Below are 18383 nucleotides of genomic sequence, written 5' to 3' on the forward strand. Positions count from 1 at the left end.
AAGGCACCTACCTTGACAGAGGTGAGAAGATGGGCAAGTAGTTTATGGAAAAGAGTCCATGGCCTGAACATTTATGATATGGGGAAGGGTTTTTTTCCTTTTCGAATTTGCATCCAAGGTAACAGCGGAACAAGTAGTCGAAGGGGACTGGGTATGGAGAAACTTGCCGGTGAAAATGCAGTGGTGGAGTCCAACAGTGTGTGCGTCAGCAGGGGGAGATAGAACCAACGCAATTTGGATCAGGGTGGTGGGTTTGCCGTTACACTTCTGGGAGCACCACACCTTCAAAGCTATTGGGGACTTTTATGGGGGTGGATAGAAACAGAAGAAGAAACCCAACTGCGAAATCATCTTATATGGGCGAGAATTAAAATCAAAGGAAACAAGTCTGACGTGCCAAAGGAAGTGACAATAGATGATGGTGCTTTTCTCTACACGATGCAGGTGTGGACGGAAGCTCCGACGTAGGTGACCGTTGGAGAAAACAACATTCAAAGCTCCAGTGAGAAGGTTTTTACCCAGCGGTCTCCCATCGATGGACCAAAGGTTTTTGTAGAGGACTCTGTAGTGTTAAGAGGAGCAGCAGATAAAGCTGTCCAGCCACGTGCAATGGCAGAGACACGTGGGGAGAATTTTAGAACCCCAAATGTTGACTTGGGCTTGAGGGTTTCTAGCAATAAAAGTTTAAATGCAGACTTGGGCTTTAGGGTTTCTGGCAGTAAAAGCTTAAATGCAACTTTGGGCCAACTGGGCCAATTTAGCCCAAACAGTTCAGGAAAAATAAAGAAGTGGCACATGACGGGCACATGCCTTTTAATGAGGGCATGAATGAAATTAAAGTATTGGCATCTCAATTCCTAGAAGCTTTAAGCCACTGGGAGTCCCCATCGAAGCTTCCACAAGGCGAAATTTCTATGGAGAAAGGACCCACTCCAATGAAGACACAAGGGGAAAAATTAGATATTCACCAAGAGACGGCTTCGCAGAATATGATTGACGAAAGCGGGGTTATGAAATTGCAGGAGAAAGGGGACTGTTCGATGGAGACAGATGTTGGTTGTGAAGAACAAAATATGCAAATCCAGCAAATCCATGATGTTGAACCAGTAGCTTCGAACATCCCTAGAAAAACTAATGGAGAGGAGATTGAAGTATCCAACTGGATTAATTCCCACATTTTGGAATTAAGCTCCACCTATGGAGTTGCTTTTGAAGGTTTTGGGGAAGAGACTCTTGCCCTATTGATGAGATTGGACGAGAGAAAGTTTGCTTTGGAGAACAAGATGATAGAAGGTACAAGTACAACACCTAGACATCGGGGGATTGGGAAAAATGAACTAAAAAATCTACAATCCAGTTTAAATCAGGAGGTTGAGGGGTCCAGAACAAGGGGGAGAGTTCTTAACTTGACTTTTAAATGAAGATAAAGCTACTATCATGGAATGTAAGGGGGATTAACAAGATGTCCACTAGGAATATTGTTAAAAGTGCTTTGCTGAAATGGAAAGCAGATATCTACTGCTTTCAAGAAACAAAGGTGAATAAGGGGGTTGAAAACATTGCCAAACAATTGTGGTCTAGTAGATGGATGAGGTGTGGATATATAGAAGCAGATGGGAGTAGGGGTGGAATCCTAATCATGTGGGACTGCAGAATATGGACAGGGAGTATGGTAGAAATTGGCCAATACTCTATTACTTACAGATTTGATGCAGTACAAAGTTCTTTTAGTTGGTTTCTCACTGGTGTGTATGCTCCTCACACCAGGAGTGAGAAACTAGACTGCTGGGAAGAGGTGGCAGCAGTCCAAGAACTATGCGAAGGACCATGGGTAACTTGTGGAGACTTTAACACGGTTAGAGTTATGGCAGAAAGGAGAGGATGCAACCGGATCACAAATGTGATGACTGATTTTTCCAACTGGATTGAAGAAATAGAATTACATGACGCTCACCTAAATGGAGGGATTTTCACATGGTTCAGGGGTGCTAATCACCACAGTGCTGCCAGACTAGACAGGTTTATGTACTCAACGGAATGGGAAGAAGCTTTCGGGAATATCAGACAATTGATCATGCCCAGAGTGACTTCTGACCACTGCCCTATCATGTTGCAATGTGGAGACTGGGACCACAGGAAGTCATACTTCAAGTTTGAGAACTGGTGGCTCAATGTTGATGGTTTTGAGGGGTTTGTCCATAGTTGGTGGAACAAATTTGAAGTGGAGGGCTGCCCTGACTACAAGCTCAGTGTGAAGCTAAAAACTGAGCAGCAGCAGCAGTCGCGAACTCGCAGCAGCAGCAGTCGCGACAGTCGACTTCAAGTTTCCAATCGCAGCAGCAGCAGTCGCGAACTCTAATTCCAGTCGAGGGATTGATTTCAAGTCTCCGGTCGCGAAATGAGGAGCAGCAGTCGCGACATAAGTTTGAAAAAATACCCAAAAAAAACCCTAATTTGATTATTTGGCTTTTTAATTATTAAAATTCAGACTTTAAAAAAAAAAAAAAAAAAAAAGGCGATGCCTATTGCATCTCCAATTCCACGTCACCCCTCGCCTTGGCTCGCCTTTTTGATCTCGCCACGCCTTGCCTGAAATAGGCGCAAACCCCTCGCCTCGCCTCGCCTTGTCGCCAAAGGCGAGAGGCGCTCGCCTTTAAGAACACTGGGGTAACTTGTGGAGACTTCAACACGGTTAGAGTTATGGCAGAAAGGAGAGGATGCAACCGGATCACAAATCTGATGACTGATTTTTCCAGCTGGATTGAAGAAATGGAATTACACGACCCTCAACTAAATGGAGGGATTTTCACATGGTTCAGGGGTGCTAATCACCACAGTGCTGCCAGACTAGACAGGTTTATGTACTCAACGGAATGGGAAGAAGCTTTCGGGAATATCAGACAATTGATCATGCCCAGAGTCACTCTGACCACAGGAAGTCATACTTCAAGTTTGAGAACTGGTGGCTCAATGTTGATGGTTTTGAAGGGCTTGTCCATAGTTGGTGGAACGAATTTGAAGTGGAGGGCTGCCCTAACTACAAGCTCAGTGTGAAGCTAAAAATGTTGAAGCAAAAACTCAAAGATTGGAGCAAATCCGTGTGTGGGGAGTTATGCAACAGGAAAGATAGTGTTCTCAAAGAATTAGATGATATTGATCTAGCTCAAAACACTAGAACTTTATCTGAGGATGAACTACTGGTGAGGGCAACAGTTCTGGTGGAGTTGGAGGATTTGGCAAAAAATGAGGAATCTAGATGGAGGCAAAAGTCCCGTGTTCTCTGGCTAAAACAAGGGGATAACACTAGGTTTTTCCAGAGAATGGCAACATCCCACAAGCGATACAATAACATTGATAGATTGATAATCAACGGGGAGGAAGTTAAAGATCGAGAAGCTATCAAGGTTAATATGATTGAGTTCTACAGGAAACTGGAAACTCTATACTGAATCTGAGATGTAGAGGCCCTCTTTTGAGTATGTTAACTGTCCAAGAATCTCCCAGGAGGAACAAGATTGGCTAGAAAGGCCTTTCACTGAAGAAGAAGTGCTAAATATTATCAAACAATGTGATGGGGATAGCCCGGGCCTGATGGCTACACCATGAGTTTCTTCAAAGTTTGTTGGGCAACCTTGAAAGATGATTTGATGCAAACAATCCAAAATTTCCATCAGAATGAAATGATTGAGAAATCTTTCAATGTCACTTTTATAGCACTAATTCCCAAGAAATATGGAGCAGAAGAGTTGAAGGACTTCAGACCAATAAGCCTGATTGGTGGAGTATACAAAATCATAGCCAAGCTCCTTACAGAAAGAATGAAGACTGTCATGGGAGAATTGGTAGATGAACACCAAATGGCATTCTTGAAAGGAAGACAGATCATGGGATGCAGCATTATTGGCCAATGAATTGGTGGACAGTAGGGTGAAGCAGAAGCTAGTTGGAGTCCTATGTAAACTTGATATTGAAAAGGCCTATGACCATGTCAACTGGTCTTTCCTTCTAAAAATTTTGATAGACATGGGTTTTGGGAACAAATGGACAAACTGGATCAAAACTTGTATATCTACCGTGAAATTCTCTCTTATCATCAACGGTAGTCTAGAAGGTTTCTTCTAATCACAAAGAGGTCTAAGGCAAGGTGATCCGTTATCACCCTTCCTATTCATCTTAGCAATGGAAGGCCTCAATTCTTGATCAGAAGAGCAAGTGAGAATAGGTGGATAAGAGGCTTCCCTGCAAATGCTAATAGGGGAAATACTATGGAAACCACACATCTGTTATATGCAGATGATTTCCTTGGTATTCTGTGAAGCTGAAGTAATGCAAATCAGGCACTTGAGGGCCATCCTAACCATTTTTGAGGGCATCTCAGGTTTACATGTTAACTGGCATAAAAGTTGCTTGTACCCTGTTAACCAAGTTACCAATATGCAGATACTTGCTGAGAACCTAGGATGCCAAATGGATTCCTTACCAACTAAGTATCTTGGAATGCCTCTTGGTGCAAAAAAATAAAGAAGTGGAAGTATGGAGTAAAGTGAGAGAAAGCTGACAAGATGGAAGAGCCAATACCTATCTATGGGAGGCAGATTAACTTTCATAAAGTCAGTAATGGATGCCATCCCAACTTACATGATGAGCCTATTCCCAATCCCAGGAAACGTAGAGAAGAAAATCAACAAACTAAGGAGAGACTTCTTGTGGCATGGGAACAAAGAGAAGCTTGGGTACAACCTAGTCAAATGGGATGAGGTGACCCTCAACAAAATACAAGGGGGTATGGGGATAAAAAAGTTGAAAGTACAGAATGTTAGTTTGTTGAAAAAGTGGCTTTTTTTTAGAAAGGTAACTTGTATTATAAACAAAAGAATACATAATGAGTATTCTAGTAATACTTGCATCCAAAAGTTGCAAAAGAAGTTGCAAAAAGCAAAGAACTCCTATGGAGGTCATAAGAACTCTAAAATACTAGGAATATCCTCTGCATCTTGAGGATATTCATGTTTACACCAAAAAAAGAAAAGAACCAGGCAATTCAGCTTCAAATTCTGCATAGAGCAGCTCTTGTTTTTAAAACATCTCTGGTTCCTCTCCATCCATATAGACCACCAAATGCAGGCAAGGACAATCTTCCATCTCTCCCTGTGTGGGAAATTTACCGGTGAATGCGGTGCGGGCCACTGCTCTCCCTTTCACTTGAAACAAGAGTTCCGTGCCAAGAATAAAGATTGAATCAATAGGACCATATTATAATCCTCGAAATGCCATAACTCTCCTCCCGGTAATCTCTTGCAGGGCGCACAAGGCAAGGCCCTTAGTCTTACCTCATGCAGTTTCTGTTTTCTTGTTGGCTTGGCGGTGCTTTCCTTCCTCTGTGGAGAGAAGACAGAAAAAGGATGTTTCCCCGCTTTCCGTCCGTCGTTTTTTCCCCCTTATGTCTTCTGTAAGAACGAGAGGGATGGGCTCCCCGCTAGCACTTTTTCAGATATTCCCCCTTCCAAGGACGCTTGTGTCCTGACTGATTCCCATCTCTGTTCCAGCAAACTAGAGCTTCTTTGATGTTCCTTGGCATAGTCCAACTGATGCCCCTTAAGTTGATGGAAATCTGCCACAATTTCGTAGTCTCTCTACAATGTAGAAAGAGATGATTTATTGTCTCGACCTCACATTCACAAAACCAACACCTGGAACAGATTTGCATGCCTCTTTTCATGAGGTTGTGTTGAGTGAGTGCGGCCTGATTTGGCTAACAGCCAAGTGAAACATGCTATCTTGAATGGTATCTTGACTTTCCAAATCATCTTCCAAGGCCATCCACCTATATGAGTACCAGGTCTTTGTGAGCTTCTATAAGCCGAGCCAACTGAAAATATGCCTTGCTCATCTGGATTCCAAAATAGATAGTCCTCATTTGTGTTTAGATCTTTGCACTGCCCTAGAATGTTGAGTAGCTCAACTATTTTTTTGACCTCCCAATCATTTAGATGTCTTCTAAACCTTAGATCCCACCCTTTATTATCTCTTATTTCTCTGAGTGTAGCCTCTTTTTGAAGGGTCATGTTGAACAAAATAGGGAACCTATTTCTCAAAGTCACCTGATCCACCCATTTATCTTCCCAGAACAACGTCCGTCCACCATTCCCTACCTTGACTTTGCATTTGTTAAAGAATTTGATCCATAAATTTCTGATGGATCTCCATACTCCAGATCCATAGGGTTGTGTGGATAGGTTGGTGATCCACAAATTCTCCATACCAAACCTAGCCTTTATTGTTTCCTTCCAGAGAGCTTGTTCTTGTGAGGCAAATCTCCATAACCACTTCATAAGTAAGCTTTGATTCTGGATTTTCAGATTCCTAATCCCCAAACCTCCTTCCTTTTTGCTGAGAATGACTTGGTCCCACTTCACTAGATGGAATTTATGATTATTAGGATCACAATTTCCTTGCCACAAAAAATTCCTCCTAATTGCATCCATTCTGTCAATCACATTTGCAGGCATATTTTAAACAGACATCATATATGTGGGTAGAGCATCTAGCACACTGTTAATGAGTGTGACTCTTCCTCCCAAGGACAAATATTGACTCTTCCAGTTCACCAGCTTCTTCTCACACTTTTCTAGAATGTTGTTCCAGTTACCTTTTGACCTGCTCGTCACCCAAAGGCATGCCAAGGTATGTTGTGGGGAGATCCCCTACCTTCCCCCCTAGAATATTTGCAAGCATGTTTATCCTAGGCACCTCATTGATAGGAAAGATAAAGCTCTTTCCCCAATTGATGTGTAGGCCTGAGATGGCTTCAAAAAGGATCAGAATTACTCTCAAGTACTTAGCTGAGAGTTGTCTGCATCACAAAATATCAATGTGTCATCAGCATACTGTAAGTGGGAGATGGCCAGACCTTGTCTGTTATTCATATTAGCATTGAATCCTCTTATCCATCCTCTTGTTTGGGTTGTTCTGAGCATGTCATTTAGGCCCTCCATCGCCAGGATAAAGAGGAAAGGAGATAAAGGATCTCCTTGTCTCAGTCCTCTCTCTGATGAGAAAAAACCAGAGGAGGCACCATTTATCAAAATAGAAAACTTCACAGTTGTAGTGCAAAACTTAATCCATTTTAGCCATTTTCCTTCAAAGCCCATGTTTTCCAAAGACTTCCAGAGGAAGCCCCAATGCAAGTGGTCGTAGGCTTTTTCAATATCCAATTTGCATAAAATGCCTGGCACCTTACTGTTCTTTCTCTCCTCCACACATTCATTTGCAATCAGAATTGCATCCATGATCTGCCTACCTTTTATGAAGGTCATTTGTTGGGCATCCACCTAATTATAGACCACTTTCTTAAGTCTTTCGGTTAAAACTTTTGAAATGATCTTATATATGCTCCCTATTAGACTAATAGGCTTGAAAATGTGGCTTTGGAGGTTCTGTATTGAAGATTTGGCATTATGGAGAAGATTCATTTCACGTAAATATGGTCTTCAAAATAACTGGATCACTGATGAAGTAACAGGTGTTTTTGGGTGCTCTGTTTGGAAAACTATCAGAAGACTACGACCTTCTTTCGCCTCCAATATATCATTCAAAAATGGAGATGGGGTTAAAACTGATTTTTGGAATGAGATTTGGATAGGAGATAGGGACTTGAAAACCTTATTCCCAGATCTATTTATTTTAAGTCTACAACAGATGGCTACAGTGGCACATGTATGGACTCCTCAAGGGTGGGACCTAATTTTCAGAAGGGCTCTAAATGACTGGGAGATTAGTAGAGTAGTTGGGCTGTTGCAGGTTCCTAGGTGTCACAGAAGGACCTGACAATCCAATATGGAAGCTGCACAACAAAGGGAGTTTCACAGTGAAATCCTGCTACTCGTGCTATTGGAATATGAATCATAACCGGAGAATGAGAATGGAATGGCCATGGAAGCTAATCTGGAAGATCAAAATTCCACTAAAGGTGTCATGTTTCTCATGGCTGGTGATCAGAAAGCATGTTAACTCACGAAAGGTTCAGAGAAGAGGTATACAGATTTGCTCAAGGTGTTATATGTGTGATAAAGAGGCAGAGATTAACAGCCACTTATTCCTACATTGCAAAACAGCTGTAAATCTGTGGCACATGTTCTTATGTATACTTGGAGTTAGCTGGTTAATGCCAGAAACTTCTTTAGACATGCTGAAACACTGGGAAGTCAAAAGATAGAAATTAAAGATAAGAAGGGTAGGTTTTATAAGCAACGAGGATCGTGACAAGTCGTTACTACTAGCAATGACTTCCTCTTTCATTACTTCATTCTTTCCATATCCCTCTCCTTTGTTCTCAGTTAATCATCAAATGGAGTTTTTTCTGGAAAGTATTTTCTTATATTCAATTTTGTATTGGACAAGAAAGGAATTCCTTTTGTGTATGCGCGCCTCAAAAAAGTATAGTACTCGATTTCATTACATGCATCGGGGGCAATCGAAAAAGCCAGCATTTCTTGGAATACTGACTATAATGCTACCAATAATTGTACTAATCCAACCGCATATGTCTTTCTCCTACCAAAGATTGGCAACTTTTCTTTTAAGAGCTATCGCCCCAATAAAAAAAAGATTCTTGTGGTAGGCCCTGTCGCATCCCCCTGAGTGGACGAGAAAGAAAGGATTTCTCGGAGCCGCAATGATAAGCCCCGCCTATTTATTTGCATAGTTGAAAGTCAAACGAAGCGAGGTGACAAAACTTGTTCCGATGCGGGAAAAAATCTTTTTAAAAGGCATCTCGGCAAAAGAGGCCGCTAATGTTCCATCTAATTCAAGAACAAGCCCTTCTCAATGTCTTGCCTTTCGCATGTGTTTTCTTGAAATTGGAATTTCCAACCAAGTTCCCCTTCCCAAAAGCGGGAACAAGTTGGTGCGACCGATTAAAGAAGTTGCCACCATGAACTAAGGATTGGAAGGGTTGAGGATAGAATTCTTTTTCATTTCCAGGGTAGTTGGCAAGAGCTATAGCAGCTTAGGACCCTCCATTTTGATTGGTATATCATGAAAAAAGAAAGCCATTTGCACCAGGCGCCTCTCTTATTACTTTTTTGTATCCCCCTGTTCTTCGGATACAATTCGATCCTTCTACGGCCAAATCTCAATTTGTGGAAAGCCTTCGATGGCAGCTTGCATCTGGTGGACACTTCGGAAGGAAAGGAATGAAAGATCCCATGACGGGCAAGCTAGCAGCATTCAGAAGATCAAGATGAAGAGTCTGAGTTTGCTGTATTTTTGGTGTAAACAGGATATGGTGGGGGAGGTAGTAAGTCTAGTGGACTTCATAGGACAATTGTAAAGTTCTTTCTTGGGTTTTTGGTTATCACGATGCCCTATGGGGTTGTAAATCCCACCTCATCAGTTGTTATTTGATGAGTTTTTTTTGGTGTGAATACAAAGTTACCTTATCAAAGAAAAGTGTGAGATTTAGAAAATATTTGGTTTAAGAACCCGTATTTGTGATCAAGGACGAATTATTGCATATTGGAATAAAAGTAGTCCCAATTGGAGTGTAATAGAATTACAGGATTCACATAGCCAACCTCAAATAGTGTGGCAATGAGCCATTATTGTTGCTGTTCTTGTTGTATAGGATACAGTTTTACCAAAGTTCGAACTTAATAACATCTTGTTTTATCCCAAAAAGGTAAAAAGTGTCAATTGGGCGTCTTCATATTGGTTTTGGGGAACATACTGTTTATATCATTTCTGAACCGATGCTTTGGAAAAGAAAGAGCAGTCTTGATTAACAAAAAAAAAATCCCCAAAAGGATCAAATCCCGCTTACTGCCATTTGTTTAATTCAAAAAAAAAAACGACCCCCAAAAGACACACAAAGAGAAACTAATCCACATTTCCTTAAAACTTTCTCACACCAATTGAGTGTGCAATATAGACAAAATAGTTGGAAACATCTCAACACAACTAAGGTACACATTAAAACATTTGATCACATGAAATGGATAAGATTAAATCCGCTAAGGGCATCACGAACTCTATGATTTGGTGGGTCATATGAAGAGAAAGAAATGCTCGAGTTTTTGAAACAGAAGGACAATGTAGTTAATCTTAAACACAAGTGTATACTTTTGAAGTGGCCACGACAAATGTGTTAAGAGCAGGAAGCCTTGGTTGACTTCCTCAGTTCTTTACACACATTGTAACGTTATTTTTTGGATGTACTATTCTCTTTTTTTTTATGACAAGGGAAACCCGCAGCCACTACCCTTTGAGTGCGCACAGGGTAAAAACCCCGCTCCTATGCAATAGCTCGCAAGCCACATAGGAGAGGTAACCCGCACTAGGCAAGCCCGGTGCGACGAGCTCAACCCAAAAAGCAAACCCCTTGCTTTTGCTGGCAAGGGGTTTCGAGCTTGAGACCTCAAACATGGAAGTCCCAAGCCCCTTGCTTTCTCTGAATGTTGGTTTACATCAATAATATTCTCACATTACCTATAAAAATAAAGCACTATGAAGATAGAAATTTTAGGTATCCCCAGAATACATTATAAGTCAAGTGCATGTAGTACGTTTGAGTCTTAGCATAAGTGACCCCTAAATTATCAGAAGGACACTGTGCTATTAAGTTTTAATGTGATGATTCACTATGCTAACGTCAAGTTATTATGGCTACGCAGTATTGGTAGAAACAGAATGTAAACAGAAAAAGCAGAAAAGTCACCTTTTCTGTCTAGAGCATGAAGCACAAGCCCCACTGTAACCAAGCTTTTCAAGATCTCCTAGTGGTGGAGGAAACACTTCAGCCAAGTCACATGTATCATTATGCGTCTCAGAACAATTACCAGTGCCTAGTTCACCACTTTTCAAGATAATATCACCATCTGTAGAAGTAGAACACGTCAACGCAGCAATATGCAAATTATTTTCAGGCACAGAGCAGCTCTCTGGTGACCTTTCGGAATCTCCAGAAATTTCTCCCACTGTGCAACCATTTTTAGATACTTCCGAACCATTTTCTGCAGGAAGAGCAACAGATTTTTCTGTAGAACAGCATCTGCGATTTGAATGTGGCAATTCCCCTACATCATTTACCGAAGCATCTGCAGCAGAAGCTTCTAAGCTAGAAATGGACCTGGCAGAAGCAACCCCATCAGGATGATCTTTCAACTTTGAGTATGGCAATTCACCTACATCATTTACCAAAGCATCTGCAGCAGAAGCTTCTAAGCTAGGAATGGACCTCACAGAAGCAACCTCATCAGGATGTTCTTTCAACTTTGAATATGGCAATTCCCCTACATCATTTACCGAAGCATCTGCAGCAGAAGCTTCTAAGCTAGAAATGGACCTGGCAGAAGCAACCGCATCAGGATGTTCTTTCAACTTTGAATATGGTAATTCCACTACATCATTTACCGAAGCATCTGCAGCAGAAGCTTCTAAGCTAGAAATGGACCTCGCAGAAGCAACCTCATCAGGATGTTCTTTCAACTCATTTACAACTCCTTGATGAGATTCATTATCCCCATTGATTAGCTTGCAGTCTGTCTCATCACTGGCAATGCTATCAACTCTTGATGGCTTCTTTGGGCTTTCCAACTTGTCATTATTTTCTGTTCAGGAGAAAACATCTACATCAGTATAGAAATTTCAGCAATTCCAAAACACCAAATAAGACAATGCCAACTCAGTTAGCTTAAAAAACTTCACTCCAAGCATTGAAATTATAAAGAATACATAGATAGCCCCACAAAGTTGTCCGAATTCTTCATTTAGACACCTTATCTGAGGGTATGACCTATGAAAAACCTAATGTTAAGTCAAAAATGTGTCCTATTAACCACACACTAATGACATGGTACAATAACTTACTTTAAATTATGCAGATACATGTCCTAGACACACGTCAATACAAGAAAAATACACAACTATTTCATTTTTTTTTGTTTTTTCTCATGCTTCTTCTCTCTCATCGTTTGACTTTCATCTCCCAAAAACACCTAAAAGAACCAAGTGAAAAAGAAAACTAAAAGATGCACCGTTTTTTCACTGCCATAAGAAGCCAACTTGAGGGTTTTCCAGCTTCTTCACTCATCATCATTTTTTATCAGAGACGAGAAGTCCTCCTCACTCAACCACCCAAAGCACACAGCATCACTAAACACTTTCTTTCCACCACCAGAAAATTCCTTCACTGTCTTCACTGTCCATATTCCAATCAAAAAAATAAAAACCGCGCACCATCATATCTTCTAAAAACCCTCAACCAAAACACTCACCTTTCTCTTAAAGTAACACCCACATACACCAAAGACTCATCTTTATAACTTCTTCACTATGCTGAAAGGGGACAATATAGACTCGCCTCCACTGCACCTTCTTGGAAACCAATACCACCTGAGATTCTCTTACCCTCTTTCACGCATAGAAACTCTGAGCATACAAATCCAAAACACCATCCTGCGACAGACCATATAGTACATAAAACACATGCACACCCCCATTCACCTAAAAGAACATGACTGCTCCATATTTCTTGATAAAACCCCTCCTACTTCACCACTAAATGCCACTCGCAGCCCCCATAACCAATATGAATATGCACTAGGAAAGGAAGAAAGGATGAGGAAAGGCAGTGGCGTATCTAGGCTGGGCTTGGGTTCATGTGCACCCATGCTCCCCTCCCTAGATCATGTATAGTAATGCTATTTTTTCAAAAATACTTAAATATTTATGTGTGCACCCAAGCTCAAAGAGTCATGGTTATAGGGTACACCTCTCTAAGTGAGGTAGGGGGTTCAAATCCTATGTTTATCTTGTTGTTTTTTCATTTCTCTTTACAAAATTGGGCCTACCCATGGGAATGGACATGTCCTTGCATTCTAAGGGGGGGTGTTTGGGTTGGCTTTTTTCCAAGTGGCTTATAAGCTAAAACTAAAAGCCATATATTGGGAACACCCAACTTTTGACTTTTGGCTCTATTTAAAGTACTTTTTCAGCCTAAAAAAAATGCTTTCAAGAACTTTTTATGTTTCCCAACAACAACATTATACCCAATGAGGTCCACAAGTAGGGTCTGGGAAGGGTCGAGTGTACGCAGACCTTACCACTATCTACCACTATCTCGTGGAGGTAGAGAGGCTATTTCCGAAAGACCCTCGACTCAAATGCAACAAATCCAAGTACAAAAAAGAAAAACACAATGCAGATATCATAGCATCTAAACAGTGCAAAACCTACCAGAATGGAACAAGAGCAACAAAATAGTGCGATAAGCGAGACATTGTAAACAACAGACGATGATAGATATCAAAAGCAAGAACCATAATAATACGGCTAGTACAACGACAAACACCAACCAGCCTAAACCCTCGAAGACCAACACAACAACTCCAAACCTACTAACCTTCTACCCTAATACGCGACCTCCACACCCTCCTATCTAATTTCATGTCCTTGATAATCCGAAGTTGCGCCATGTCCTATCTAATCACCTCTCCCCAAACACTTCCAAAATTAAAAAAGAGGTTAAGAGCCAAAAGCTACTTAAAATAAGCCAATCCAAGCATCCACTAATTTACTACTTTTTTCTTCTTTTTTTTCTTCCTTTGTTTGATCATTCTTCCAAAAAAATCCAAGTCTAACACATTAAAATCCCTACTCTCCTTTTTTCACTGTAAGGGTTTATACAATTATGCCAAATGTGAATATCAAAACTAGTATCAATTGAGGATGTACAAAGAGTCAATGGGCTTAACAGATCCCAGCAGTTTTGACATGGAGTTCAGATATATATGTAAGAAAATTATAAACCTATAAATTCAAATGTGTAATGAGTTCAATAGTAACAACCTAAAGGTACCCATCAAATTTATATCCTGAATTCACCTCTTCGTAATAGTGCACCCACCTTCTCGGAATCTTAGATCTGCCCCGAGGGGAAGGGGTTGTAAAAGGAGATTTTTAAATCTTTTTGGCTCAAAAACATCTTTAAAATAATTTGGATGCCACATGTTTCAATGGCTTCTTTTCCATGTAACAGCGTCTGAACTAAAGGCGTTCTATTTTTTTTACTTTCTCAGTGTCTCCTATCTAATAGGCACATTTTGCACAGCCATCTGGTGGTCAATACGTCATGACTTCAGTTAAGGTGTCTTTTGATAAAGCTATAGGCAATTCAGTAAGTCTTTTTACTCTTCCCACCATTCCAGGAGAGAGTGCACTTCATGCTGCATTAATTTGTTATTACAAGAAGGAAAAACAAGGAATACATTAACAAGAAAGGGTACCCCTTGTTATAGGAGGATGAGAGCGACAAGAGAAAGATTAGTCAACCTGCAGTATATCTCTTTCTTTGCATTTTGAACAGTGCCTTGTAACTACGCGCATCCATTCTCTTCCTTTTCAAGCCAACCGAAGTTGCACCGTTCTCCCTGCTAGTGTTATATCTTTCAGATTCCATTATCAGCTCCTTCACACTTTTCTCTTTTTTTTCCTTCTTGACACTAGATGAATCGGATCCTATTCCTAAGTAACTTGATCTTGAAGAGCTAGATGGGGTATGTTTCTTACCCCTGTCAGACCTTCTTAAAGGGCTCGGAGAATTTGGTTTCTTAATTAATGCAGCTCTCCTCTTAACAGTTGGCGGGGTTGGTGACTGCTTCTCAAGACGCTTCGACTTCCTTATACTTGATGGGCTTGAAGCAGCTTGCTTTGTTTCTCGACTTGACCTTCTTACACTGGACCCATCTGTCTTCCCAGAGCCAGAACTTAATGAACCTTTATCAGACTGTTTATTCTTTGATTTATTGCTCTCAGTATCCTTATTTTTCCTCCCAGACCGAGTTTCACTAGCCATCCGTTCAGCTGTGAACAACAAGCCATAAATTAAGTCAGATTATTCTTGTAGTACCCATTATCCACAGAATAAACAACAGGAAACTAGTGATCCCCTGATGACGATTAAAAAAGATAACATATGAAGAGCATGATAGCGATCACCATCCCTTAATCAGATATATATAAATTACTGAAGTCTGCAGAAATATGCCATATGTAACAGTCTAAAAAAAAATAGTTATCCTGTGAAGCATTTCATTCAGTTGGACCAGTTAAACAACTTTCCCCAACCACACCAGTTCACCTACATGCAGTGGTGGACCGACAATTTTTAGGCATCTACTATATACACTAAAAACAATTCTGACCTTGTATATACTGTGTAATTTTCGAGTGAAGGGGTTTGGATAAACCACCCTTGCGACCTCCCCCCCAAATCTTTGCCCATGCCTACATGCCGTATTCTTCAAAACAAGGACAAATTACTCACTTCCTACATCCAAATACTTTCTTCCATAAAAATTAGCTTTAAACACGAATGCCTGAATTCATTGTTCTAAATCAATACAGTCTGACCTACAAGACAAGGTTTGACAGCAACAACAGTAATCAATCAAAACACATGGATTTCTTTTCTTCTTCCTAACATTAGTAAAGAACAGTACTACAATAGCATTTGCATGTAAACTGTATGGGGTGGGCCCATCACACTATGGGATGTAAGTTTCCAATTCATCATTTCTTGAATGATGAATTTTTTCTACAAAGTTACCCTTTTCTCAAAAAAAAAACAGCATTTGCATGTAAATTCTGAAAGAACATAACAATAATAACAACAGTAAACCGTAGTATCGTTAAACCCCATATCAGGATTTAAAACTATAGTCTCAGGTGAAAATATAGAAATAATTATCAATATTTTATCTAATTCACGTATTATCCCAAAAGCCAACTTCTGAGGATTGAAATAAAACCCAAAAAAAAAAAATTACACCTTTAAAACAAATTCCAATTTGTGCAAAATGTATCACATATTATAATAATATGATTGGAACAAAATCAAATATCAGGGGTCTAAGATTAGCTCAATTTCAAGAACCCGATTCCACTCAGACAGACAATGTAAGAATTACACCTTCAAACAAAATTCCAACTTGTCACAAAATATATCATATTAACACCCAATATTCCGATTATTCACATTAAAATCAGATTAGAAGAAACACCATAACTGAAAAGTCACTTACAGAACAATGCATGAGGTTACTAGCATATTTTTTTCATGCCCCTATGTACACCAAATCAACTGTTGGACCACAAACAATTTACCTAATGACTGAAGAAAAAAAAAATTTACCTCAAAAAACCCTAAATCCTTCACAACCTGAAACAAGAAAAGTTTCAGTCAAATTGCTCTGAACAAAACCCTAGTTTCAACCTGTAAACTGAAATTTGTCGTCCGAATCAACAATTCGACATTATAGTACGAAAGGATTTCTCCTCGAAATCAACGAGTCCCTTAAGCTGCTGGGCATAAAGAGAAGAAAATAGTACACAACAGAAACCGAAAATAGCAAAGGGTAAAAAGAACTATGGGCGTGTGTTGCTAATTCCAACTTTGATCCCATTAAAAACGTGGAAGTGGGACCCCAATCGAAATATGTGCATTTAGCCGAGGGCATTTATGTATTTTCCTTACTATTAAAAGTGGAAAGTCTCAAAGTTAAAAATAAAATTACTTATGCTATAAATTAAAATGTTATAAAATATTTAATTATTTAAATATAAAATTGTATCATCTATAATCTATATTAATATATAATAATTAATAATAATGCTAATAATAACAATTACATTTAGCTTAAATTAATAATTTCAAAAATCTCTACATAAATTAAACGTTTCCTTTTTTCCCATAACTTCTTTCTATAACTTCTCCCATAAATATAATTTATGTGGATAAAGTATTATTCTTTATGATGTACATGAGTAAATAGATTCATGTCTTTATTAGGGAGTGTTTTAATTTCAATGTAGAACATTTTGGTGCGAATTCAAATTTAATCGAAATTCAAAATGAGCATCAAATATCGAGTAGAAAAAAAAATAGATGCATGCATACGGAAAAGGTAATATTCCTATAACTTCTTATTTATTACTCCCTCCATCCCTAATTAATTACTTGTCCATTTTTGAATTGACACACTAATTAAGAAAACAATTAATGACATAGTGAGTTTATCATTTTACCCCTGTTAATTATGAAGTGAATGAAAAGTTCTATATTTTTCAAAGTAATTAATCATTTAATTGAGGGTATAATGGGTAAAAAAAATTGTTCTTTCTTGATTTGTCAAAATGGACAAGTAATTAGAGATAACTATAAAAGGAAAAATGGACAAGTAATTAAGGACAGAGGGAGTATGATTATTGACATGTCATGTTAAACATCACTTTAAAATTTATATTTTTATATAATAAGAAAGGAAAAATTTAGCTAACATTATTTCAAAGTCTCTTCTCCTCGTTCAATTCATTATTAAAGGTTCTTTCAGTGTGTTTTCTGATAGAATTAGTTACTAAAACGTTTTAGGGTTGGTTTACAAACTATCTATGTGTGTGAGAGAGAATTCTATTTTTGCTTGTCGGCACATGAAAATTTGTTTTGTAATGATATTCGAGTGAAATTTTCAATATAAAAGAACAGTATAGTGTATTAAATTTCCTCTACAAGCGAGGTTTGAAAGACGCACATTGATAATTCCCTCTTGATTGTCATTAAAGAATGGCTCTAGTTTTATTAATTTAAACTCATTAATACTTACATGATAAAAACTTGAAATTTCTCAAATTTGTGCTCACGAGATCACTAATTTCATCATCTTCTGCATGTACTTTTTACATGGTTTCTTAATTTTAATTTATTTTCTATTCTTCATTTATTTATTATTTTTCTCTTCTTCTTTTTTTTGCTTTAGATGTTCACATTAATAACACATACTTAATTACCTATTCAATTGTTACACTTTAATATACATAACTCTCATCTTTTCATATTCCTAACCTCCAAATATTTTCTTAAAATTTTTAATATATCTTTTGGTATTACTTCATTTTTTATCTTTATAAATTTATTTATTTTGTTTCATGAGACCCTTAACCAAGGTTATCATTTTTATTCTATAGTTAAGTAATGATTCTATATTTCTTTTTTTCATCTATATTGTAGTGATTAAAAACTTAAAGAAAGATGTGTAATTGTGTATATTGTATTTTTTTTCTCTATTTTTTGTGTGTATTCTCTCTATTAGACTTCTTTAATTTAATTTTTTATGAATTTCTAATTGTCGTAACTTTTTATTTTTATTTGGGCACAAATTAGTCATTTGTGACTTTATTGTAAGTTTGCTAATTACTAACCAAAGTTCAAAATATACAGTTCGTTGTTTAAAATGAATTAATTTTAAATACTAAAATGTGTCCCTTATTTGGCCTTTCTTGTCACACTTTTAAAGATTTACTAGTTCTCGAACATGTGTGTTGTACGTGTA

At 38.6% G+C, this 18383-nt stretch overlaps 1 protein-coding gene across 6 annotated transcripts in view; it reads right to left on the reverse strand.

Annotated features, from left to right (window-relative positions):
• The window catches only part of LOC102598312 (helicase protein MOM1-like), a 60630-nt gene extending 44213 nt beyond the window's left edge, over positions 1 to 16417 (reverse strand). For 3 of the 6 annotated variants that reach the window (XM_015313477.1, XM_006357507.2, XM_015313474.1), the window contains exons 1-3: positions 16190 to 16417; positions 14329 to 14859; positions 10715 to 11606 (exon numbers count right to left, since the gene is read on the reverse strand). In XM_015313477.1, coding sequence (XP_015168963.1) covers positions 10715 to 11606; positions 14329 to 14851 — 1415 coding nt within the window. In that variant the 5' untranslated portion in view covers positions 14852 to 14859; positions 16190 to 16417. Of the gene's footprint in view, positions 1 to 10714; positions 11607 to 14328; positions 14860 to 15200; positions 15326 to 16189 lie in introns of all 6 variants that reach the window. The other 3 variants (XM_015313478.1, XM_015313476.1, XM_015313475.1) reach the window with 3 other exon arrangements.
• Positions 16418 to 18383: the final 1966 nt, after the last annotated feature.

This window comes from Solanum tuberosum, unplaced genomic scaffold (assembly GCF_000226075.1).
Source record: "Solanum tuberosum cultivar DM 1-3 516 R44 unplaced genomic scaffold, SolTub_3.0 scf00247, whole genome shotgun sequence".
Classification (NCBI taxonomy): Eukaryota; Viridiplantae; Streptophyta; class Magnoliopsida; order Solanales; family Solanaceae; genus Solanum; species Solanum tuberosum.